We start from the raw sequence: 27,984 nt of genomic DNA on the forward strand, positions 1-27,984 counted from the left end.
GCCCTGGTGGCCTGTATACAGTAGCCAGCACAAATCTCAAATGTGATTTATCATTTACACTATATATTTTTACATTAAGCACCAACACTTCAAAAGAATTATATTTAAAACAAGACTTCCGGGTAATTCTGAAGATGTTACTATAAATTACAGCAACACCTCCCCCTTTGCCTTTCAGACGAGGCTCATGTTTATAACAGTAATCTTGCGGGGTGGACTCATTTAAAGTAATATAATTGTCTGGTTTTAGCCAGGTTTCTGTCAAACACAGCACATCTAGATTATAGTCTGTAATCATATCATTAACAATGATTGATTTTGAAGTAAGGGATTGAATATTCAGCAACCCGAGCTTTATCATTTGTTCATCTGTATTATATCTGTTTTATTTGTTGAACATCAATTAATGGGTTGAATTGCATTCAAATGAATTGCGTTTTTGTGTGTGAATGAATGAACAGCTTTTACCAAACTCTATTGTTATACTGAGATGAGTTAAAATCGACTACAAAATCGGATAGATTATAAAGTTTTTACTGTAAAATACTGCCACATCAAATAAGCTTATAAGGTTGCCAATTTCTGCTCATATGAATTGAATTACGTATGATAAAATGTATACTTTAGTTTTTACAAAGAAAGATTACACTGGAAATATTGTTACAATTTTAAATGTTGTTGTAATTGTATAACCTTTTTAATAAAAAAAAAAAAAAAAAAAATATATATATATATATATATATATATATATATATATATATATATATATACAAGGATAGATGTAAACAAAATCTTAAAAGGTCATTATAAGCCTTCTCTTTAAATAATTTTATTATGCTTTATTAGTGACAAATCTGAAAATACAGTATGAGAACAATTAACTGCACAATTACTAGAAATGTTTACCTTGGATATTATACAATTTGCAAGCACAATTTGTGGAAAAAACAACAACAACTGTGAACCAATTATATATATATATATATATATTGTCCTTGCATTCTTTCTTGTGGCTCAGTCACACACCTGAATGAAAGGCTCATTAACCCTCTGGGGTCTGGGCTGTTTTTGGGGTCCTTGAGATGTTCTGACATGCCCTGACATTTGTGCTTTTTTCAGTTGCTTATAAACATATTAATGGCAAAGGTGTAAATTCACTCTATTTAGCACAAACAGGGCTACCATAATATGTGAGCCACGTGTATGTACATGTTTTCATTTTTGAAGAATAATGTTTATGCATGGTTATTGAAAAAAATAAAAAATAAAATTTCTGAAATAAGGCCACAAAACACATACTAAATATGTGTCAATAAGACTTTTGACTAATGGATGTCCTCGCCTAGAGTTTTTTCTTCAAAATGATGTGAAAATAGTCTTGCTTTATCGTTCACATAAAACCATACATTGATTTAAATTGATGTAAAACAGGTTTTGCTTGGAAAGCCAATATGCGAGAGGGGCGTGAACGAGGAGTGGTTTACACCTGAGAATACAATGTCCCACCCACTCTGCATAATTAGTCATTCATTCAGGTGTGACACTGACTGAGCCACAATGCAAGGACAAAAGATATATTTAGAAGAAGACTTATATTGACCATTTAAGATTTTGCTTACATCTATCTTGTAAATATGTTTTGCTATTTTATTAAAAAGGTTACAATTACAACAATAATTACAATTTCAACAATATTTCAAGTGTACTCTTTCTTTGTAAAAAAAAAATGATTATAGGCCTACATTTTATCTATGTATTCATATTTCAGTCGATTTTTACTCATCTCAGTATAGCAATACAGTTTGCTAAAACATCATCATTCATTCACACACGCGATTTAAATTTAACTTCTGGCAAAGATGAAGTTGACGATAGGCTATTGACTCGCGATCTTCGCAGTAGGCTAGTGTTTTGGATGGTTTTGTTTAGAACCAGCTTTCTGTAAATATATTTCACATTTTTTAGACATGTGAGGCGAGTAGGCTACGGTCTGGTTCATGATGATCTCCAGTTCAAGCACCTTATGTTGTGATTGCTAGCCTATATTTACTTTAAATCCAGGAAATTTGTTAATGAAAAAATTATTAAAATTAAGATACAATTGATACAAAACGAAATTCGTTTTAAAGAAAGGATTTGTACTTTCTGTTTTGAGGTCTCTGTGAAAGTTTGAAAGTCTTTTAGTGCTTTTTTTAGAGCGCTCGCGTCCATAATGGAGAACTGTCACGTAATATTGTTTTTTCCTCATAAATGCGAACACGAAAAATAAAAGACAAAAGACTTTTAAGTAAAACTTACTCCGAAATTGTGTTCTCGGCGGAATTCGCTCTTCAAAATGCTGCCGTTCGTCGTCTGAGTTACAATCTTCCTCTGAGGAAAAGGTGCATTCTTCCTCGCTGTCCAGAATCATCTGAAGGGCGTCTTTATTACCGGAGAAGCGTGTCATACTCAAAACGCGATGAACTATCAGTAAGTCTGATGAAGAAACTGTGTTTTTATGGCATTGATCGGGGGGCGTATGCGATGCATACTAGATCACCTAAACTATTTACATGTGAATAGCGCCGGGGGCGGGGCGGCTGCAGCTCATTTAGAGATAATGAAGGGAGAAGGAAAAACGGTACCTCTCCTTGCTTTCAAACGGATTACATGAGTTGAAAACATTTGTTTTTTATATAAATTACTTTAAGAGATTTCAAGCTTCATAAAGACATATCTCACGTGCCTGTGTGAGAAGTATTCGCTGAGTTATGATTCATTTTCGGACGCGTTTCAGAATGGACTACACTGGCAAAGAGAAGGCAGAACTCGCCTCGTGTTTATTTTTCTTTATTTGGCGAAAAGCACAACACTTTGTTTTTATTGTGAGTATACACAAAAATAATACACATTTAACAGAATCGATTGATGTATGAAACTCCTATGGAAAATCAAAGTCAACAGAGTATTTATGAGTTTCTTTTACACTGATAAAAAAAAAGCGAGCTGGTATCGCCGGCGATACCGTCGACCTCAGGGGGTTAAGTATGCAGCCTCATTATGCGGGCCCCATTGTCTCCTCAGGTGTGAATCACGCCCACCCGCATATTGCCTTTCCAAACAAAAAGTGTGTTACAAAATTTAAATCAATGTATTGTTTTATGTGAACGATAAGGCAGGATGATTTTCACATCATTTTGAAGAAAAAACTCTAGGCGACAAAATGCATTATTCAGAAGTCTTATTGACACATATTTAGTATGTGTTTTGTGGCCTTTAGGGGTTGCACGACTACTGATTTCTGCTAGTCGATTTCTTATCAAAACAATACTCGAGTAACTCGACTACTCGTCGTTCATGCTACTGTAAATGAAAAGACATGAAATAGCTAGATCTTATCAATACACATTTATTAAAGGAGTCATGACCTGTAATTTTCACTTTTCCACGAGAATCAATGTATGTTATGATTGCCTAACGATTATACACTGGCCGGGAAGCCGATATTTAAAAGTGAAGCCTTTGTTTACCCCTGGGTTCATAAACCAGCCCACGTGCACGCGCACTCAAATACGAGATTTTAATTTCTGCCCCGACTTGACGTCAAGACGGGGCAGGATATACCATATATGGACACCGCAGACCTATGCTGCAGGAAGCCCGCCCTGCCCCTCTCCCCCTCATATTCAGTCGAGAAAGATGCAGAAACGTAGTGCACACGTGAGTTGCTCTGTTGTTGACTGCCAGAATCAACATGTAAATGTGTTTTCTCTCCCAAGAACGGACCAAGCTGTCAGGGACCAGTGGATTCAATTCATTTTTAATGACGTGGTTCCTACAACTCATTAGGTAAACAGACAAGAAAATGATACAGCTATATTTTTATAGAATTGTATATTATATAACTATGACAACATATAATTGTATTGATTTTTTTATAGAATAGATAAGGATAGATAAATAAAACAAACAGTCAAGTAGTAATAAACATGAAGAAAAAGATCACGTTACATGTCTGTAGAAGAAAAATTTGAATGTCTAAAAAACCACAACGTGAAACAAGGCAAAAACACCACATGATAGCAAACGTTGATCTCAATAACCACTGTAAGCTGATGAAAAAAGTAGACTACATCTCCGTTAATGTAATCTACATTAAATAAAAGGTATAATGTATGTCTCAGTCAAAATGATTGTCTTTACCATTCAGAGATATCTTGATGTAGACGTCCTTCCATCGACTCTACATCTTTCCTTTCCAGCTCAGGTTCAGAGTCTGGCTCATATATATACGGTTGAATCCCGTAGGTCGTGGCCAGGTCGGGTTCATTCACAACTTGCGCCATGATGTCATTTTGGAATGATATGCTGAAGTTACCTGCGGTGTCAACCCCCCTCCTTCCTGCCACCAATCAACGCGCCCCTCATTTGCATTATTAAAATGACCGTCCACGACAGCCAAAATATCGCATCAGATCTCGCGAGACAATAATGCCTTCAGAAATAAGGGTCAGAGGAGCTCTGTGTTTATTTTTTTTCCACTTTTCTTTTTTAGAAGGGCCTGAAAGACTATAATAGAGCGTGGGTATCCAAGGTAATACTAGGTTATGACTCCTTTAATTCATAGCCTAATGCAACAATTACATAAGTAAACTCTCAAAACATTATAATTATGACATTTCATTTTTAAATTTTCATGTAACAGTCTAAAGCCAAATAAATAGCCGTTCTTGCCTTTCATTTCAGACGTCTGCTTCTAGGGGACGTTCACATATCGCGTCTTTTTCGCGCTCAAGGTCGTTATTTCAAATGCAGGCGCGCGGCGAGTGCGCTCATAATGAAAGCAACATGGTGCGCTAGTTTTTCCAGGCGGGTTTTTCCTTCTCATCTCCAGAAATATATCTAGAAGTAAAGCTAATGCAAGGGCTAGAAAAAAATGTATCCTTTGCTGAATGATAGCCTACTTCTTCGTCGTCATCATGGAGAGCGCAGTTTGGTTGCATAGCAACGACAGACTCCACGGGAGCGCAAGCGCTTGTAGGAGACAGCGGCACGGCCGCGCGTGCTTTCCACAAGTTTTAGACACAATATGTGAACGGCCTCTTGCAGAGTTGGCAAATTACAATATTTTTGCCATCCTTGATGAAATACTTCCACACATCTGACGTGTGGTGTCTGTTGGTGACGTTCGCCATTTTTAATTCATTTATGGTTAATGGACGCTCGAGTAGTCGATTGTTTCCGACAGCGTCGACTAGTGGTTGAAGTAGTCGATCTATCGACTACTCGACTAGTCTATGCAAGCCCTAGTGGCCTTATTTCAGATTTTTTTTATACATTTTTAGTGTTTTCAATAACCATGCATAAACATTATTTTCTCAAAAATACAAACATGTACATTCATGTTGCTCACATATTATGATAGCCCTGTTTGTGCTAAATAGAGTGTAATTACACCTTTGCCATTACAGTTTTTCTCGATTGTTTACACACATTTTCTGGTACTTGAGACACAATGACCACAACATGTAACTCATTCACCAACCCCCTGAACCAATTCTGCTAAACTACAAGCACAATTCCTGCTTTACACTCAAATTGCACTTCTAAAACACACTTTTTTCAAAACACTACACACAATTACATCTGCTTTTGGCACAATTTTCATGCAGAAAATCTCTTGTTTTCACAAGGAACACACTGTCATTCAAATGTGCACACTGACTCATCACATGGGCAAACACCCGTCACACAGTTTTACAATTAGCAATCAGAGCTTTAGCATAAAAGGGCAACAGGTGAGCTCTTCAATGGAGCAATGGATGCCAACATTGGATTTTTTTTTTACTGTAACTGTATACAGTCAATTCTTCTGTTGTTTTGTATGTAGACCACTGTATGTCCAACTTTGTGTTGGTTGGGATGTACACTGTGTGCATTGTTTTTGTGGGAAAAATCAAATATATTTGTTACCGTGTATTTGTGTGTTCTGAGTATAAAAACAATATTCTCAAATATTTTACAACACACTCATGTATGTACTGTCTGTAGTAAGTGTAACACTGAACAAAAAAAGGCCTAAATCATTATGATGAACGGAGAAGAAGTGTTTTCCATTCATCATAGTGTTTTACATTGAGCACATCAGTGTTCAACTGGTTCTTATAAATGTCTATTCATATGATGGTTTGTGTGTGTCATTTGAAAACAAAATACCATTTTGAGAAGAAATAACATTGTTTTGAATGTAAAGTTTCATTTTGCAGGAGAATTGAGGGGTTTTGCCCATTGTGTGTGTTTTTTTGGATTTGTGTGTAGAGTTCTGAGTATATGAGGCATGCTTTCAGAAAATGTGTGTAAACAATCGAGAAAAACTGTAATATGTTTACAAGCAACTGAAAAAAACACAAATTTAAGGGCATGTCAGAACATCTCAAGGACCCCAAAAACACCTTAGACCCCAGAGCAGGGGTGGGCAACTTCGGTCCTGGAGGGCCACTGTCCTACAGAGTTTAGCTTCAACCCTAATCAAACACACCTGAACAAGCTAATCAAGGTCCTCAGGATTACTAGAAAATTACAGGCAGGTGATTTTTTCAGGGTTGGAGCTAAACTCTGTAGGACAGTGGCCCTCCAGGACCGAAGTTGCCCACCCCTGCCCCAGAGGGTTAAATTATTACCCTTGAATGGGTTTAGTTTTTTGTATGTCCTAATTCGGGGAACAGACACAGTCTCTATATGATGATATCTAGGTGAAAGAGGCTCTATGTGATGGGATTTCTCTGACCTTGGTGACGTGAGACAGCTAGCAGACGGTGGGTTTAGCCAGTCTGTCTGCTTCCTGACCTGATGCCCAGATTGTCATGTTTGAGCTCTGAGACTGTGCCAGCACCATCCCAGAAGGGATGAATACCATCTCTTTTCAACAGGTCAGGTTTGCCCCTGTGGAAGAAATGTAATATGTTCTATATGTTTATATGTATATATGTCTCTTATTCAGTGATGTAAAATTGTTTGCCACTAAAATTTGCCGTTGTTGGCAGGATTCCTTGGATGTGTCTCTTGGACCCGATAGCAGACGGTGTTTGGCCACCTGGACTGAGTAGTTCCAGCCCTACCTCGCAAACTTGAGAGAGAGGGGCCGACCGCAAGGGCCCAAGAGAGACACCACTGGACTCATCAAAAGAACTAAAGTGGCATAAGCTGAGACTGGTAAGAGACAAAGTCTAAATTGTTGAAAAGGGATAAACTCATGAGGGTCAATGGAACACTGTGGTGGACTAGTACAGATTGCTAGTCCAGACTAGTACAGTTTATTAGTCTGGTGGGTTCAGTTAATCCACAGGAGTGTATTGGGGGAAACCCCGAGGATCCTTTGATTAAATTTGTGAGTAAAATTCTTGCTGCATGGCGTGAGAATGACTGCTCACCTTTTTCAATTGAGGTGAAAATTGATCTCTTTAGAGACGTCTAGAGTTATATAGGAGCGGCAACAAAAAAACACGGAAAAAAGGGACCATCATGGGAAAATCTCAGAGTAAACTGCGCAAAAAAGGTGAATATGATAAACTGGTGTTTGGTCTAATGAAAAAAGGCTATGGGGAAAAATATTCCTTCAGAGGGAACTTTGAGTGTCACTAGGCTGACAGCGGTGCAAGTGTTGGTAAAGGAGGGAACGGAACAAAAGGGGTGTAGTATGCAACGTGTGTGTGGATTGTGAAAAAACAATCATCTGCTGGATGGGGGAGGCAGAGGTGAGAGAGAGAAAAAGAATGCAAAGGGAACTAGCATATAGGGGAGTAGGGCCTAATGAGGAAAAATCTAACGATGAGAAAAAAATCACTGCACCAACACCTTTAAACCCTTTCAATCCTTTTAACCCTTGTACCAACATGGCTACACACCTCTCCATTGCTGCATAGATCCAGATAGACATGTTATCAATGGGATAAATGCAAGTATTGAAAAAGTGTTTAAATGCTAATGTAAAATGTAACGTTAGCTAGCCAGCCATACTTACACTGCCATGCAGGTGCAATGCCCACTCTGGACTTCACCGGACTTCTTCGCAATGATCCAGGCGGAGTAGCTCTTTGAAAGCGTCTGACCCGCCTCGATTTCCCCGTAAACGGCACAGGTATTTCCATTCGTGTGTGTTAGAATTTTTTTAACTTTTCCGGAATGAAAATAGTTATAGGCATCCAAGCTGCGATATGCCTTGATATGCCTTTTGTACACACATTCCTTCTCGACTAAGTATTCAAAGATATTTACCTGACTGACCTCCGGTAAATCAGACAGGTCTGTAGAAAAAAATGTTTGCCTCAAAATTTTGTTGAACAGGTCTGGTAGTGTAACGTTGTCACATTTAAGTTTGGCCAAGTAACGTCTCTTTTCTTCTGTTGGTAGTCCCAAATAATACTGGCTAGACATACTTGCTAGCTAATGTAATTTGCTTGTTTCTACATTAACTCTGTTGTTATTGATTCTACCGGAAGTTAAGTTTGGGCCACAAAAGCGCACATGCGCAGTAACGTTTGTTTACTGTATGTTGTTGCCGTTGAAACCGTCTATATCTGAGCCAGTGAGACTCAATTACAGTTTTTCTCGATTGCTAAAACACATTTCTTGAAACTATGCCTCGTATTCTCAAAACTATAAACACAAATCCATAACGTCTCACCCAATTCCCCAAACATCCTATTTTCAGGTCAAAATGAAGCTCTACACTCAAAACCATTCACTCTTGCTGAAAAACCAAACTTTGCCCTCAGACAGGACACACAAGCCCTCAAAATCACACACACTACAACATAGTCTAACACACTGGTGCAATAAATTCAAAACAACATTTCCAAAATTGGTAAGTTATGTTGCTTGTGGTTCCCCCCTCACAAACCTTTTCACATGATGAACACAAAAGACACAACCAATGGATACATTGGCACATTTTTATTCATTCATGTACTACACAGTAGGCCTACAACACACACACACACACACACACATTTGTTTTCCCATTTTACCGTTTTTTTCAATCGCTAACAAGCACTTACCCATACTTCAGATACTTCTTCTAAACTCTTAACACAGACTCAAACCTACAAAACACAATTGGCCAAATGAATAATTTTCTTCTCAAAAACACATTTAGTTAAATATATACTAACTCTTCATTTCAAAACAGAACACATGTTTCTCTGCACACACTAACTTTACCAAAACACTGGAAATCTGACTCAAAATGAAATTTTTCTGTCAAAGAATAACACTTGTTTTCACTTCACAAGGTACATGCACTCAATCAAAGTACACCAGGTTTCAAAATACTGGCTATTGTTGACATTACTGAAACTGCATAGACTTTTATGTTTCAGTTTTACAGGTATTTGCATCCAAAACGGGCAATCCACCGTTTTACACTAAATTTCTTGGTTGGGAACTGTATGTCCACATGTACAGTACTGTTCACATTCATAAGCATTCCAGTAAAAAGCAAATCAGTTTTTATTCCTTTACTGTTTACTACAGGAGGTACAATAGAAACACGGTTTGATAGAACAGAAAAAGTTTTACAGTATTGCTTACAGTGAACAAAATATCCATGAAACACACAAGAGCATTCTGAACTTACAAAATTACTGTATCTAATCTCTGCGGTCTTCAGGGTTAGGCCACATGTCTTCATCAAGATCACATCTGATATCATCCAAGGCGATGCACCTGATGGTCATAAACCTTCCACCTCCACATTACATTTCCTCCAGGTCGACGCCTTTTGGCCAGATTGAATCCTGCCTCATCTATGTATATGAATTCATTAAGGCCTGGTTGGCCTCCAATTCCATAACTCTCAAAACAAAGTTTATGTAAATCATGTCATTACTGTATACTATACTGTACTGTAACCTATTACTGTGTAGGTTACCGACTTGCAAAGTGCAAAGCTTATAGAACTGGACATTTAATTGAATATACTGTACAGTACACTATTCCAGGACATATTGTTGCTGTAACTATATTGTTTTTGAACTGATATCATTGCAGAAGCAGAGGTTTTTATACTGTATCTAAGGTTTGGAATATTGTTTTTGCTATTGTGAGATGTTGTGTGTTACAGTTTTTTTCAATTGTTTACACGCAATTTTGAAAACCGGGTTCTTTTTTTCAAAACAGAATCACAATTATCCAAACACCACACTCAATTTGCATAATTCCTAGATTGTTTGCAAAATGACACACTTCAGTCAAAACATATACACATATTTGTGAAAATGCTATTAGTTTTCATTTGACCAACACAGTCCTCAACGATCAGACACTATTGCAGCCAGTTACACACAGCTGTGATAAATATAAAACACATTTGTAAAAAAAATAATTTTAGGAAATAGCATGTGCTAGATTTTTGGCCAGACATTGTTATGTAAGGGATAATTTAGATGACAAAAAAAAAATAGTGACATACCCACAACATTCTTCATGATTAGTTTGAGATATAGGGAGAATGTACACAAATAGGCCTACTATAAACTTACAAAGCACTGCACAACACTGATGCTGCAGACTGAATATTTCAAGTATTTATTTCAATACTTACACAGTATTTCTTACCATAATCAGTTACAGTAATCAACCAACAATGAAATCAATGAAACAAATAAAATCTGTAGACAAATAAAAATTACTGCATGAAGTATATACACTTTGACTCTGAAGAAAAACTACTGTAAAAGCAACAAGAATACTGTAAATATTCATCATCTCTCCGTCTGGCTGGATCAGGCCATAAGATTTCATCCACATCACAGGCTATGTCTTCAATGGCATAAGTTCTTCCCTACCTCTTCCTCTACCTAGGCCTCTTCCTCTACCTCCTCCTTCTCCTCTTCCTCTACCTAGGCCTCTTCCTCTATCTCCTTCTTCTCCTCTTCCTCTACCTAGGCCTCTTCCTCTATCTCCTCCTTCTCCTCTTCCTCTACCTAGGCCTCTTCCTCTATCTCCTTCTTCTCCTCTTCCTCTATCTCCTTCTTCTCCTCTTCCTCTACCTAGGCCTCTTCCTCTATCTCCTCCTTCTCCTCTTCCTCTACCTAGGCCTCTTCCTCTATCTCCTTCTTCTCCTCTTCCTCTATCTCCTTCTTCTCCTCTTCCTCTACCTAGGCCTCTTCCTCTATCTCCTTCTTCTCCTCTTCCTCTACCTAGGGCTCTTCCTCTACCCCCTTCTTCTCCTCTTCCTCTATCTCCTTCTTCTCCTCTTCCTCTACCTATGCCTCTTCCTCTACCTCCTTCTCCTCTTCCTCTTCCTCTACCTCTACCTCTTCCTCTACCTCCTTCATCTCCTCTTTGAGCTCCCCCTCTCATTCTCACTCTTCTTCTTCTTCTAACTCCTTCCATTTTTGTTGAAGACAGGTGAACTCACCTGCTGCCTTTTATAGCACACCTGAGTGCTGCGTTTTCAAATTAGCACATGTGTGCTTCCACACCTGGTAGATGTGTTTATCCAATTCGTTCATTAGTGTTGTCATTGGCAATCCGGTGCTTTGTAATTACAAGGAAGTAACCTCACAATCCTTATCTGTGTCTAAGGTGTGAAAATGTGTGTGGAGTTTTACAAATCACTGTGTGTAATGTTTTGCAAAAAGGGTGAAGCAGACATTGTGTGTAATGTTGTGCAAATCTGTGGAGGTGTTTTGCTCATTGGAGTAAAGTTTTGCTAATTGTGTGGAAATTTTAATTTTAGTGTGTAAACAATCGTAAAAAACTGTAACATTTGTAAATACAACAAAAACAATCCATAATTTTGTTGGGAGGTATAGCTTGTCTGTTAAGAAAATGTAAGCATTGTGGAAATGTGTTCAATGACTGCATATTGTGTGAAAACGACAAGAAATGTGTGAATGGTATGGCCACAAAAGACCGATGCTGTGCTAATTGTGTTTAGAGTTTTGAATATGTGACAACTGGTTGGACAAACGCTTGTTAGCGACTGAAAAAAACTGTAAGATGTGTGTGACCATCATATGACAGTAAAAGAGCACACACAAACCATATTCTAATATGGAATAGTATTGGAATAGTAAAGAGTGTTGGTACATGACAGGAGGGCCGCCACTCAAGGAGACAATATGATGAACAAGTCTATGAATTTTCCACATATGGTTGAAATACCATCATCGGCCTAGAAAGATAACATTCTGGGAGTCTAGACTATAAAGGAGAAAGGATGCCCTCCCTTCACTGTCACACTCTGCAGCCACTCTGTGTGACTGTACGACTGCTGACCTTTTCTTGCAAGAAAATACACCTCATCAAAGACTATTGGAAATGTTGGTCTCTTATTCAGTGATAGAATTTTGTTTGCCACCACACCTTTGTTTGAACCTGAAGGTTCTCGAGGCGACGATAAAGCGACTCAAATTTGGCCTTACTCGTAGCCCAGCTTCCCTCATAGTCATACCATTGACAAAGACATGGGCAACTAGAGTGGCTTAAATTTAATCTGAGACTGCTTGTCTTCTTGCCTTTGCTCCTCCTCATTCTTATCCCTCTTCCTTCATGTCTTTCTGGATCCATTGTTCTAAAACTCAGTAAACTGATTTGGGCCCTTTTATATATCTATTGAAGGTTGAGGTTCTGATTGATGTGTGTTAAATGTTGACTCTTAGTGTTTCCACCTGGGTAATTGTGTGTTAACTGAGCTGAAGCTGTGCTGACTTGAGTGAACAATATTGAATGCTAGTGCTTTCTAAATGACATCATGGTGTAGGCAATGAGAAATTAAGGGATTTGTGCGTAGAGTTTTGCAGTGACAGTTCAACAAATCTAACTCATGTGTCAAAACAGGGAATAGTGTTTATAGTTTAGGGAAATGGGTGTGCTTTTTGATAAATGGCATTATGGTTTTGAAATTTTAGTTTAAAAGCCTGGTTATAGTGTTTAAGCAATCGAGAAAAACTGTAAACTCACACACTCATTTCATCCATCCATCCATCCATCCATCCATATATCTAATATTTCTAATCTATCTGTCTGTCTGTCTGTTTTTCTGATAAACAGTATTGACTTCAAAACATCTTCTGATACAGCACCTTAAGTGTCTGAACAACACCTTATCGCTATGTCATCTGTGAATTAAGCAAAACTCATTACATTGTTCATGATGATTCTGGTAGACCCAGGCAGCGCCTGTACTCATCTTTATATGGCATGAGCCATATAAAGGATGAGCATCAGGCTGAACTGGAGCTGGGTCTGTCAGCCTCAGGTGTCCCCGGGGATAAGTCATCAAGACAAATAAAAAGCTGATTTATTTAGTTATTAACAAGATTTCAAAATGTATATGGAACTTAAAAGTCATCCAGTGCACTGACAATAAGATGGGGCTTATATGATCATATTTCTTTGATCTGGTAAGAACTCTTAGATGCTGAGTTTTTTCCCTCCCAGCAGTGAATTGCAGTAATCTACTTGTGAAGGTCATAAACACATGAATAAGCTACTCTATGCCTGAAGCAGAAAGCATAAGCCGAAGTTTTTAAATATTTCTTTTCTAAGGTGGAAGAATGTGGTACGACAGACATTGGAGATGTGACCATCAACCGACGGATTGTTATCTGGTATTTGGTAGCAACACACCCAGGTTCACAGAAGAGGAAACGACAGTACAACAATCTAAGGAAAAATTGGAAACACTTTACAATAAGGTTCATTAGTTAACTACATTAGTTAGCATGAACTAATAATGAACTGCACTTATACAGCATTTATTAATCTTTGTTAATTTCAACATTTACTAATACTTTATTAAAATCTTGTTAACATTAATTAATTCACTGTGAACTGACATGAACAAACAATGAACAACTGTATTTTTATTAACTAACAGTAATAAAGATTAACCTCTTAGTCCCTATTTTTGAGAATTTTCTGAAAACGACATACCCAAATAAAAATGTCTTCAGCTCTTAAACCCTATGGTTTATATTTAAATACAGTAACAAATGTATTGCTCATGGTTATGAGAAAATGTAACAAATGTATTGCTCATGGTTATGAGAAAATGTTACTGTATTTTTTATAATTAGCATGCAATAATTAATATCTCTTGTCTTTTTAGAATTTATCATAAGGAAATTGCTGGTCATCCATTCTTTAATTTCATTAACACAGTCAGTTAGTCGTCATACTTTTGAGTCATCTCAAAAGTAATGTTTTGATAAAGTCTTATTAAGATTTTCTAAATGCCACCTGATCTTGAAATCATCATGATGGCAAACAAGAAAACACAACAAGAAAATAACATTTAAGACAACCACCTACGCTTGATATGCAGCAAGGAAGACATATCAGTAATTGTTTGCGCTCCTTAAAATAAAAATGTAGACTATACTTCCACATTTAAGCTCGTTCTGCATCATCAGTCAAAAGCTACAGTATAACAAATCCTGGTCCTGAGATAAAATAGGAAAATAAGATTATGTAGAATAGTAAACTAGTCTATTTTTAAACTCTTAATGAGTAACTATCCCATGTCAAGCTATTCAAGCTGATCTTTGTATTCCTTGTTATTATTACAGACATGTCTGTGAAACATTGAGAATGGTGATTTAGAGAATTAGCAGGAACTAAATACCTATCATTGGTATTCAAATATTTGCATGCACTGAACTCTTCTTCCACTTGGCTTTAAACAAGCTAAATTACACTTGGATTTACATCTCTCAAAATATTTAAATCTTTCTCTTAAAGTTTCAGATTCAGTTTAAATCAAGAAAACTAGAAATAAAATCATGACAACTATACATCAATGGACTCAAAAAAGTCTTTATTCAGATCCCCATTACTTTTTAACACTGAAATCATTAAAACATTGTGGCATTTTGCAATAGATAATCTTTGTATACTTTAAAAATTAATTATTTTTAACGTAACATTGATTGATTGTGGTGGAATAACAAACATTATAAAAAAAAAAGAGATTGAATTATCATATAATTTCAGGAGCCAACATTTCAACTATGATTTTCAAAAGTCAGCTATTTTATCTTACTTAAAATCAAGTTATATTAATCCTGCCTAAGGTTGCATCTGTTATGATGAGCATTAGTTATGGCTATTTACTTTAAAGTTTTAGAGGAGCTGCCCATTTTGTGGGTGGTTTAACAAAAGTGAAAGCATGTAATGAATATAAATAAGAGAGAGCACAAACCGTACTGTTCATTGTTTAAGAAGGTAAAATCTCTGAAACAGCTGACGTTCTCTTGTAACACAATGGCAACATTTCTGTACGTTGCTATAGATTTTGGCACATCATACAGCGGATATGCCTTCAGCTTTAAGAGTGATGGCGATCGAGAACAAATTAGGATTCCTTCCTGGGGTTTGGAGCAGGGTCAAAAAACGTACAAAACCCCCACCTGCATTTTGTTTGATGAAGAACAGAACTTCCTGAAGTTTGGTTATGATGCCTTGAAAACATACACATGGTCGATGAAACAAGACCAAGCAAAGGAACATTATCTATTTGAACACTTCAAAATGGAGCTCTATAATAAAGTAAGTACTTTTGCATTTGTGTTATATACCTTATTTACCATATTATTTATCTGGTGACTGATGTCACTGGGAGATTTATTTTGATGCACTTTCATTGAGTAATATTGCTCACAAAGAAAAATAATTAAACTGTTTTGTTGCTAAGGAAATCCACAGAGATGTGATGATTACAGCATCAAACGGGAAAACAATGAAGGCTATAAAAGTTTTCTCTGAGAGTCTGCGATTCCTGAAGGATCATGCACTAGCAAAGGCTAGAGAAAACACTCAAGGACAACAGTACATTGCATCAGATGTTACATGGGTGTTGACAGTTCCTGCCATCTGGCCTGCAGCAGCAAAACAATTCATGAGAGAAGCAGCTGTTGAGGTGAGTTGAAAAAGATTGCTTTATCAGATACTCATGAGAACTCATCATGTGCACATAAAGGTTGTTTACCTGTTCTTCTGTAAGAAGATATAAAACTAATCAAGTTAATTAATCGTGCAGGCAGGTCTTGTGTCGGATTCTAGACCTGAAGGGCTCGTCTTTGCCCTGGAGCCGGAAGCTGCATCTGTGTTCTGTAAGCAGCTACCAAGTGATGGTTTCATAGCAGAAGGACAGAGTCAAGAAACATTGGAAACGCAACCAGGAAGTCGGTACATGGTTGTAGATTGTGGAGGTACACTGTTAAAATTCTTTAAAAGGTGCATTGTGTAATATTTAGGAGGACCTGTTGACAGAAATGCAATATCATATACATAACTAAGTCTACACACACCGCGGGTCCCTTTACATTGATATGTTTCTACAGTGGCCCTGAACAGACAAACGCGTTTTGTCACTATGTTGTTCCTTGTGTAAAGAAGCTAGCTAAAGTCAGCGAATAAAACACTGACACAATGACGAACAAGTAACAATAATATTTGCAAAAACATATCTTTTTACTGAATAATTAAGTAAACCTAATTTCTTCATTTATCTTTGTAAAGGAACCTCATTGCTTAAAGGGATGGTTCGGAGTAAAATCAACCTAGGGTCATTTGCACCATGACCTCGAGCCAAACACATAAAAGTGACAAATTTGGGGAGAGGATACATATTCCAAAACTTTCTGAAAATACAGTACGAAAATGAACTGCACAATTACTAGAAATGTTTGCCTTGGATATTATACAATTTGCATGCATGCAAAATTTGTGGAAAAAGAAAAAAAAAATCAAGATTTTTCTAACTCTAACTTTGAACCAATTCTGTATTTCTTTTCTTATTTCCAATTCTTTTTTTTTTATTTTTTTTTTGTCCTCGCATTATTTCTTGTGATACCCTCTCAGGGACACACCTGAATGAAAGGTTCATTATACGGCTCATTATGCAGGTCATTGTCTTCTCGGGTGTGATTCACATCATTATTCATGATAGTTCATGCCCACATGCATATTGCCTTTCCAAACAAAATGTGTCTTACAAAGTTTAAATCAATGTATTGTTTTATGTGAATGATTAGGCAGGATGATTTTCAGATAATTTTGAAGAACAAAATCTAAGCGACAACACCCATTAGTCAAAAGTCTTGTGGACACATATTTAGTATGTGTTTTGTGGCCTTATTTCAGAAACTTTAATTTTTAGTTTTTTCAATAACCATGCATAAACATTATTCTCTCAAAAATACAAACATGTACAAACATGTTGCTCACATATTATGGTAGCCCTGTTTGTGCTAAATAGAGTGTAATGACACCTTTGCCATTAATATGTTTAAAAGCAACTGAAAAAACAAGGCGGTGCGTCACGCTCTTCAGTCTGTAGCGGAAAAGCAAAGGCTGATAATCACGCGAAAACAGGCAGAAATGTTTGCGTGCTATCAAGCTGTGAATTACTAGATGTATCTTCTTGAAAATGTATCTTACTATTTACTTGTATCCTAAATATTAATATATACAGCTCTGATTTGATTTTTGATTCATACCAAGATGAAATTAGCCAGGAAACCTGGCTCATTTAAGAACGTGCATTTATTGCATTTATTTGCATATTGCATTATTAATGCTGTTAAACTGAATGAACGAGGCAAACTCTCTGCTTAAATAACAGCACTGAACTAAGCATGCCCTGTTTATCTTTTAATCAGTTAGGGGCCATTCACATAAGACACATTTTTGCTGTTAAAAAAGCGAGAAGCAGTTCAGTTTAAGTTATTTTATTTTGAGTGCCGCGTTTTAGAAAACCGCCTCATACACAATACTCTGGCAAAGTATGGAAGCAAGATGAATGCGCAAGTCAAACACGTCTTGAGTCATATTTAAATTAAAAACGATGAAAAAGTAGCGTAATGGAATGAAAAAACACATTCTGTTTTGCATTTAAAGCAACAACATGGAACTTTTCCTCTGCAGTCGCCCTACAGGTTGGAAGCGGAATTGTCCATTACCGCTGTCGTAAAATGATTTACGGTTCCTGTACATGAAGCATGCAGGTTTTTTTCATATGGGAAATGATAATATTATTAATCTTCCTCCTTTCATAATTTATACATGTTTAGTAGACTAAACATTTTAACTCAAACATTTGCGATTTGCATGTCGATTGCAATGCTCAAATCTGAACGAGAATGATAGCGATAGCATCCTAACCATCTAAAACTAGCATGTTAGTGTTTACTAGCTACCAGATTGATAATTCGCTCATCTACTAACGTTAGCTGATTCATGAAGATAAATGGAGGACCAGATAGTTTCCGTAACGTAGCCAGGCAGACAACAGATTAGAAAAACTAAAGATAGTATGCAAGCAATTTACTTACTAGTTCAACAGCATGACGGCCAAGTCAGCATCGGTCTGGTAACTCTCCTCCTCCATAAGCTCACGCCAGCGAGCAAACGCTCGACCAATATTGATCCTCGTCCTGCCTTTCAGTTTATCACTCTCCCTTTTCCTCTTCCGACTCTACTCCGACAAAATCTTGGACTTCTTACGTTTCGCTGCTGCTTCAGCCATGACGAAAACAGACGCACGAAAACAAACGCGCTGGTTGGCCTGTCACGGCCGAATTTGAGGAAGTGGTGGGCGAAGTGACGTATGCCGTAAAGCAGTCGAATTTTGTAGTTCTTTTTGAGCGCTGGTTACTACCCGCACCCCGAAATTACATAGTGCCAGTAAAAGCAATACAGACCCCGTCAGACTCTGGCAGACGTCTCATTCAACCTATTGTAAGTCGATGTACCATCACAAGGGTCTTGGAAATATATTATGAAGGTTGAAAAGCTACATGTTGTTACTTTAATTTCCCCTTTCCACACAATCAAAGATGCATTCATTGCTATAGTAACATCAGGCTTCCATCACATTTTCTATCTATTTATAGCCCACCCCTTCTATAGTTCCCTAGAACCGAGCCTGCATGAATATTTCGGAAAATAGGTCTCTTTACATCCTCTTGTCAGAGAAAGTATTAAGTACAAACAGCAGTATAATCTAACAGCGATAGGTAAGCCTTGTATGTAGCGAAGCACATCCACAAGACCTCTGGGGCCCGTATAAAGCCGCTAAGAGTCAAATTTTAGATGCTGATGGGAACAAGATGCTGCACTGAGCGTAACATGTAAATGAAATTGACATTGAACTTGATAGCCTCAGACAGTGACGTCATTAGAATGCGTGCTTGTCAGAGGCTATAATTAGATGTGCCACAGGTGCATCCTCAGGTATCACTTCGACAGAAGAGCGGTCCTGGCATCTCATTTCCACTTTTTCAGGGAACAGGGTTACAGTAGGAACACACTAAGTATGTAAGTATTAAGTATTTTGTTGGGGATGATAAAACAACAAATTTACATATATTACTCATATTTAATTAAATACTGTCGTCGGAGATGTACCATTTTATGAAAATCAAGCAGATAGTTTGTCTGTCACTAGAACAGCCGCATCTTAGGCAGTACATGCATCGCATTATACGTTCTCATCAACGTACAGGATATTAAGTTTAATGTGTGCGCTGAGTTTTCTTGTTGCTGAAATCCCATGATCAAAATCTTATGATACAAAAGATGAAGCGCTATGCACAAGATATTTAAAACACTATATTTGCTTCTAGACTAGACAGCGAATACTAAGACTATTCTCCGCTCTTTAAATACAAACAACGTTAGCCTTTATGAACATAGGGTTTCTTGAGTAAATAAAATGCTGTACTTGCACAAACATCAGTTCTTTATTTTCCCTTGCATTATAAACAAGCAGATATCTCTCCAAACGGTGCACAAGCGCGGTACATTCCAAATAGAGGCCAGGTGGAGTTATGAGGTTTGACTGACAGTTTGAGGAGCCAATGGTTTAGTCACAACCTCTTTTAACAATTTATGAATCGTATTTGTTATTTTATAGAGCCTATACATGACAATTTGCAGTTTAATATGTTGCTAAGACATTTTATTTCAGTATTTATTACATATTTCAGTCGACTTCACATCTCAGTATAGCAATATAGTTTGGGAAAAGACATGAAATGTTTACTAATGTAAGTCTGAGTAGTAAATGAAACAGAGATTTGTGTCCTACAGAACATGCTTTTTCTAGTTTAGCATTCACAGACACTAGTCCATATCACAACTATAATAAGAACTAATAATAAATAAACCCGTCACAATCCTCGGCTTGATCAAGTTGCTCCTCGAAGTGAAACCGAAACCAGTCGTGCTCTTCCTCTGTGGTGAATTCCTCCAATATTTTTCCTCACCGCGTCTCAAGACAATGTAAATTACATGAATCTGAGTAAGGGTGGGCATACACTGTGAACTGTGGTGTCTGTGTGATTTATAAATTAAGATATGAAATAAGATCACTGGCAAACAATAGGATGCATTTGCAGATTTGCATTTAATTGACTGTAGGTCACGACCACTTCATCCAACGCTCTTAATTTCCTGTTACGACTCCCGAGTGTGAAACTGCTTCAGACGATTCAGTACATGCAGGAAACTGAACAAATTATTCAAACTGATTCGCGAACCAATTCAGACAGTTTTGCCAACTTGTTTGATCAAGTCTTTGAACAGAATCGACTCAAAAGAGTGATTCATTTGTGAATGAGGCATCGCTCATCCCCCAGCAAAAAGAGACAGAGCGCGCTTGGAATAAACTATGTTTTTCATAACATGCATTGCATTAAAATAAAGTAACGAGAGAAACATCGCCCAGCGTAACGAAGTAAAAGTACAGGTTTTTATTAGAGGAGTACTCGAGTTAAAGTATCCACATTTAAATATACTCTTAAAAGTACAAATTTTCCCAGAAAATACTCAAGTAAATGTAATGAAGTAAATGTACTTTGTTACGACTCACCTCTGGTTACCAAATGTTTTTTTACTCCTCCTATTGGCCCAAAATTTGGTTTGTAGCATCTAGAGACAGTTATTAAAAGATTTTTGATAATGATTTTTGCCAAAATGGACTAAAGGCGCAATGCTTTGGTGTATTGACCTGAAACTTGGTATATGTCATCACAGTCATGATCTGAGGTGACATACACGCTTTTGTATAAAACTATGAGAGTGGTCTCATTCGATTCCTTGATGATTCCTTTCTAGTCAAACGATATCAAATATTTCACCATTTCGGATGTCAAAGCGGATATTTTATGAACGCAAATGCATATCGCTATGAAACATGATATGGTTGTCAAAGAATATTTAAATGAGCATTCCAAAAGAATGTGAGGCTGTATCCTTGCCAAGCTTTCATGTATTGACACAAAACTTTGTATGTTTCATTAGGAGCACATGTTGCCATCCTCATAATATTTGGTGACAGGGCCCACATAAATTTCCTTTTCTGCCCTTGTTGGGCTTGACCCCATAATTGCTGCTTGCAGCTATACTTTTTTTCTGCCACTTTCCACTCATTTTTTAAGCACATACTCGAAAAGTAAAGAAATTCAGCATACGTGTCAAGTTTGGCGTTTTCCCCTCCTTGAACTGCCACCTTAACATGGTGGAGGGGTTTGGGTACCCGAATGACCCTAGGAACTATGTTGTCCGGGGCTTCGACCGGATCCCGAGGGAGGCTGGAGATATTGAGTCCGAGTGGACCATGTTCTCCACCTCCATTGTCGAAGCGGCCGCTCGGAGCTGTGGCCATAAGATCTCCGGTGCCTGTCGAGGCGGCAAACCCCGAACCCGGTGGTGGACACCGGATGTAAAGGATGCCGTCAAGCTGAAGAAGGAGTCCTATCGGGCTTGGTTGGCTTGTGGGACTCCTGAGGCAGCTGACGGGTACCGGCAGGTCAAGCGGACTGCAGCCCAGGTGGTTGTGGAGGCAAAAACTTGGGCCTGGGAGGAGTTCGATGAGGCCATGGAGAAGGACTATCGGCTGGCCTCGAAGAGATTCTGGCAAACTGTCCGGCGCCTCAGGAGAGGGAAGCAGTGCCCTAACAACTCTGTCTACAGTAGAGGTTAGGAGCTGTTGACCTCAACTGGGGATGTCGTTGGACGGTGGAAGGAATACCCGCCGTCACGTCTTCCATTGAGGAAGCAGAGGCGGAGGGCTCAGAGGTGGACTCGTCCATCACCCGGAGGGTGTGTTCCAACTACAGGGGGATTACACTTCTCAGCCTCCCTGGGAAAGTCTATGCCAGGGTACTGGAGGGGAGAATACGGCCGATAGTAGAACCTCGGATTCAGGAGGAACAGTGTGGTTTTCGTCCTGGTCGTGGAACACTGGCCCAACTCTATACCCTCTACAGGGTGCTGGAGGTTTCATGGGAGTTTGCCCAACCAATCCACATGTGCTTTGTGGATTTGGAGAAGGCACTCGACTGTGTCCCTCACGGCGTCCTGTGGAGGGTGCTCCGGGAGTATGGGGTCCGGGGTCCTTTGCTAAGGGCTGTCCGGTCCCTGTACGACGGAAGCAGGAGCTTGGTTCGCATTGCCGGCAGTAAGTCAGACTTCTTCCCGGTGCATGTTGGACTCCAGCAGGGCTGCCCTTTGTCGCCGGTTCTGTTCATAATTTTTATGGACAAAATTTCTAGGTGCAGCCAGGGGCCGGAGGGTGTCAGGTTTGGGGACCACACGATTTAGTCTCTGCTCTTTGCGGATGATGTTGTCGTGTTGGCCTCATCAAGCCAGGACCTTCAGCATGCACTGGGACGGTTATGGTCCTCAGTCGGAAAAGGGTGGCTTGCCCACTTCAGGTTGGTGGAGAGTTCCTGCCTCAAGTGGAGGAGTTTAAGTATCTCGGGGTTTTGTTGAGTGAGGGAAGGATGGAACGGGAGATTGACAGACGGATCGTTGCAGCTTCTGCAGTAATGCGGTCGATGTACCGATCTGTCATGTTGAAGAAAGAGCTGAGCCGCAAGGCGAAGCTCTTGATTTACTGGTCAATCTACGTTCCTACTCTTACCGATGGTCATGAGCTTTGGGTCATGACCGAAAGGACAAGATCCAGGATACAGGTGGCTGAAATGAGCTTTCTCTGCAGGGTGGCTGGGCGATCCCTTAGAGATAGGGTGAGAAGCTCGGTCACTCGGGAAGAGCTCAGAGTAGAGCCGCTGCTCCACATCGAGAAGGGTCAGCTGAGGTGGCTCGGGCATCTGTTCCGGGTGCCTCCTGGCCGTCTTCCCGGGATGGTGTTCCGGGCACGTCCCACTGGGAGGAGACCCCAGGGAAGACCTAGGACACGCTGGAGGGACTATGTCTCCCAGCTGGCCTGGGAACGCCTTGGTGTCCCCCCGGAAGAGCTGGAGGAAGTGTCCAGGGAGAGGGAAGCCTGGGCATCTCTGCTTAGACTGCTACCCCTGCAACCCGGCCCCGGATAAGCGGAAGAAGATGGATGGATGGATGGATGGATGGATATGTGGAAAACAGAACATTCTGTAAACTAGAGAGTACCAGAAAAAAAAAAAAAAAACATTTCAATTCTAACACTGCCACCAGTGTTAAAATGCATATAAATTAATTTACAGAACAATGATACTCTGACAATGTTTTATAATAAGTTAAATAATTTGTATTCATTGTATATAAAGTACAATATACATACAAACTGTCTGAAATATGTAATTGGAAAGTTATTATTATTGTAAGCATGAAACCAACTTCTTTATTGCACAATGCACATTTCTTAATATTATGCCTGATATTAATGTGTTTTAATATCAACCTTTAAATGCCAAATATTTTAAGTGTAGCTAAAGTATACTTGCAATAGTTACACTTTAGCACAATCAAATATATTAAAGTATATCTTTAGTTGGACCTCAGCACTATTTCTGGATAACTAAAGTGCATTTAATACAAAATTTGTGGTTCCAATTTAGCAGACTTTTAATATATTTCAGTTTAGTGCAACAGAAGTATTTGTAGTATACTTAGCATAAAATAAATGTATTTCAAATACATTTTTGGTCAATCAAATCAAGAGATGAGGCAGTGGTCCAAGATATCATCACTATGAGGCAGGATTTCTGTGTTGTCAACATTGAGACCATATGACAAAATTAAGTCTAAAACATGATTTCAGTTATGTGTGGGTCGGTTAAACTAACATTTTCAACAACACATACAAATAACAAACTGTATAGAAAAGTAAAATGTCACAGTGTCTGGTTTGTGTTCCTTGGGTGTCCACTAGAGGTCCTCTTCCCGCACGGTGTCCTACACTCTGTTACTACATTTCCCATTATCCTGTCTGTCACTGAGTGTTCATTGTGTTCAGCTGTTTCTCGTCACCTCGTTTAGCACTTGTGTGTATATATACCCTGTCAGTTTCAGTGTTTGTCACGGAGTCCTTGTCTTTGTCCCCACACTTCTGTTGATATTCTAAGTCTGTTTGCCTGTGTTTACCTTTTATGTTTTGGATTGCCTTTTTGGATTTGACCTTTGCCTGGACTGGTTGTGAGTACGGATTACCCTTAAAATAAAAACACTGCTATTGGATCTTCCTGTTCCTGTGTGTGGTGTCGTGACAGAAGGACACTGAAACTGACAGGGTATATATACACACAAGTGCTAAACGAGGTGACGAGAAACAGCTGAACACAATGAACACTCAGTGACAGACAGGATCATGGGAAATGTAGTAACAGAGTGTAGGACACCGTGTGGGAAGAGGACCTCTAGTGGACACCCAAGGAACACAAACCAGACACTGTGACATAAAAAGCCTTATACTTTGCTTTGTCCTGTAGCTTTTTTTTGGCCAAGAGTCTGAAATGGATATTAGTCAAAAATACACCAGGAAACGAAATACACACTTGACAAAATGTTTTTGCAAACCATTAAAATCTGTTTAGACTGTAAATTTTATTGTACACTTTTTCATTTCCCTATGCTTTGCATATTCCAATGTACCTAAACTATTGTTACAAAAAGGCATGTTAAAAAATCAGTTTACTTAAAGGAATCCCAGAAAGCAAAGATAATTGATTTAATATCGAATCAATGTTGAGAATCATCTATTTAACATTAATTAATGTTAATTAATTACATAATTAAATTAATTAAATTATCTTTGCTGTCTGAGATAGTCCACCCAAAAATGAAATCTACTCCATAATTTACTCACCCTCATGCCATTCAAGAGTGATCCGAGAGCGCCATATGCCGATAAACCTGCGCAGCGAACACACAAACATATATATAAAATACCACCTGCCAAAGTGGCTTAGTGAACCCACCACTGCTGAAATTTAGGCAGGTTTGCAGTGTAAATGTCAAGCCCTGAGCATTACACCTCTTTTTGCAGTTATAATAAATCCATTATAAGACCATTTCCTTTCAGGTAAAGTTCACATGAATAAATGCTGTCTCTTTTTTGTATCTTGCAGGTGGTACTATTGACATAACGGTCCATGAGGTGTTGGATGATGGCAACCTAAAGGAGTTGCATGCTGCATCAGGAAATGACATGGGTGGACAGTCAGTAGACAAGAATGTTGTGTCTTTTCTAAAAGACATTTTCTCTGAGGACATTTTTGAGAAATTTGAGAAAGAACACCCAAGTGAAGCACTTAAACTTAAGTTTGACATTGCGATCATAAAATCTTGTGATGATATTGTGAGGCTGTCATGTCCTGTCAGCTTACAAGAACTCGCTAAAGATAAACAGAGCATAGAAAGTTATTTTGAGGGTTTTCAGGGAGTAGAATGGGATGAGGGAGGGATATTCATCCAAAAGGAACAGCTACGTAGCTTCTTTGATACCAGCTTCAGTGCTATAGAAAGCCAAATTAAACAGATCCTAAAAGAAACAGAGCTGAACATTGAGTACATGCTGTTAGTGGGAGGCTATGCTGACAGTACATTTCTGAGGAATTTCATGCAGAAGCAATTTGGCAGCAGACACAAAATACTTTGCCCTGTAGAGCCTCAGGCAGTTATTTTGAAGGGAGCAATCCGGTACGGCAAAAAACCTGCTGTGGTTAAATCCCGTATTAGTGCTCTCACATATGGGACTCGCACATGTGAATCCTTTGATGAAACCAAACACAGCGGTAAGAGTAAGTTTAAAAACTCAGAAGGAAAAGTGTTCTGTGATGTTTGCTTTGACCAGCTTGTCGGCAGGGGGGAGTCAGTTGAATGTGATGAAGTCCGTACATTCATAAGAATCCCAGTAGATCCACTGCAAACAGAGATAACATTTGAATTTTACAGCACTGACAGACAAAAAGTAAGGTTTGTGGATGAGTGGGGGGTGAAAGAGATCGGTTCTTTATCAGTTGAAATGCCTAACACTGACAGAGGCAGGAACCGAAAGGTCAGGTTAGAAATAAAATTTGGCTCCACTGAAATGCAGGCAACTGCAACTGATTTGGAATCAGGTGAAAAAAGGACAACCAGTCTGGACTTTATGATTAAGCAGTCATCTTCATGCAACTTCATACCTGAAGGGAAATTTTTGCAGTAAAGAAAAACAATCAGCATAAAGTTGGCACAGTAAATGATAAAATCACCATTAACTGCAGTGTGCAAGCACAACTTTATAGGCTACGTATCACATTTGATCAAATCAAAATATCCAATTATGTCAGCAAATTAATATCTTTATGAGTGCAAGCTTAACGACTGTGTGAGCAACCTAATCCTTTATCTTATCTTAATTATTATCATAATTCCTACAAATGTGGTGCACAACCAAACCAGAATATTATCTATTTGAACACGGACAATTCAAAAATAAGAGTCTGGTTGGCAAAAACATAAATATTACAATTGTTACAAGACATTAAAAGTAAAACAGAGAAAAATTGTCTTTATAACAAACTAAATCCATTACCTGTTTTGTGCCTTTCTATTTCTCATGAAACACCTTACTAGATATGTGTGTATTAACTGATTTAATTTGTTTATATTCTAGAGCAAGGCAATATATGACTTCATAGAGTATAATAAGGGTGTTGGTTGAGGACTCTTTAAATAATACTTCAAATAAATGATTTTTATGTATTATTGGTAAGATTTGTATCACAACAATACTTAAATATAAGGTAATGGGGAAAATACAGGTGTGACAATCCGCTAGTGCGTAATCAGATCATGAATATTTACTAACAAACGAGGTGCATGTAAACTTATATTCACACTGCACGATATTAGCCCTGATGCACTGACGTGAGATATTTGTCATGCTAAATATCTGGACCTGTCTGTCACTCTGAATCCTGCAGTGTGAAATATGTTTTGACTGTAAATTACATCAGCGATGACCTACAGCCAATGAGAGAGCAAGATACAGTTCGGGGAGGAGTTATAGACCAGCGGTCTATAGAGATCTCTCTCTGCAGAACAGACCATCTGACCGCATCTATCCAACCATTCTTCCCTTCATATTCTTGTTTTTGTCTTTTTCTCTGCAAATCAGCACAAAGGCAACATAGATCACAAATGTCTTACGGGCAACCCTTTTTAACTCAAGAACTTTTAACTTGTCTGGTCTGGTTTCATAGCCAGAGTTGTTGGTGATTCTTCCTATTGTTAAGTCATGTAATGTGCACACAGCAGTAACTGAATGCTACCCCAGATATAGTCGTGCAGTGTGAAAAGAACAGTGATCTGATGACTTTGACAATCGTGCAGTGTGAACTCGACATTAGGGATAAAGATAATTAACTAAGCATACGTGACTTGGCCAATTATTTTACACATGATTTGGTTTTGAAGTTTGTATTATTGTTGTTTTGTTATTCTTGTAAAATGTTTACATTTACAATCACAATAAAAATAAAAATTTAATTTGATTATGTAATTGAGATTGAGTTAATGCTAGTTCATTTTCACACAAACAACAAAATACATTTTCATCCACAGTTCGCCACACAAGCAGTTCATGATGAAGAGACCCATTATATCGATTCTACATAAGCGTATCAAGACTGGATATTATGAAGATCTCTACTTCTGGTTGAATGAGATGAATTATTTTGTCAAACCACTGAGGTTATCGTATATATATATATTGTTAGGTGAACATGC

At 38.3% G+C, this 27,984-nt stretch overlaps 1 protein-coding gene across 1 annotated transcript; it reads left to right on the top strand.

The window, feature by feature from the left end:
- Window positions 1–15,017: 15,017 nt before the first annotated feature.
- On the top strand, window positions 15,018–27,760 carry LOC311295107 (heat shock 70 kDa protein 12B-like). Its single transcript, XM_084416309.1, has 4 exons — window positions 15,018–15,534; window positions 15,680–15,904; window positions 16,025–16,196; window positions 25,341–27,760. The coding sequence occupies exons 1-4, from the start codon at window positions 15,160–15,162 to the stop codon at window positions 26,417–26,419; spliced, it is 1,851 nt and encodes a 616-aa protein (XP_084272435.1). The 5' UTR covers window positions 15,018–15,159; the 3' UTR covers window positions 26,420–27,760.
- The last annotated feature ends 224 nt before the right edge of the window (window positions 27,761–27,984 follow it).

The sequence above is a fragment of the Rutilus rutilus genome (assembly GCF_951802725.1).
Source record: "Rutilus rutilus genome assembly, chromosome: 8".
Classification (NCBI taxonomy): domain Eukaryota; kingdom Metazoa; phylum Chordata; class Actinopteri; order Cypriniformes; family Leuciscidae; genus Rutilus; species Rutilus rutilus.

Coding starts and splice junctions, on each gene's coding strand:
- LOC311295107 (XM_084416309.1), top strand. CDS start 15,160: ATGAATATAAATAAGAGAGAGCACAAACCGTACTGTTCATTGTTTAAG. Junction 15,535..15,679: donor AAATGGAGCTCTATAATAAA/GTAAGTACTTTT, acceptor TTTGTTGCTAAG/GAAATCCACAGAGATGTGAT. Junction 15,905..16,024: donor TGAGAGAAGCAGCTGTTGAG/GTGAGTTGAAAA, acceptor TTAATCGTGCAG/GCAGGTCTTGTGTCGGATTC.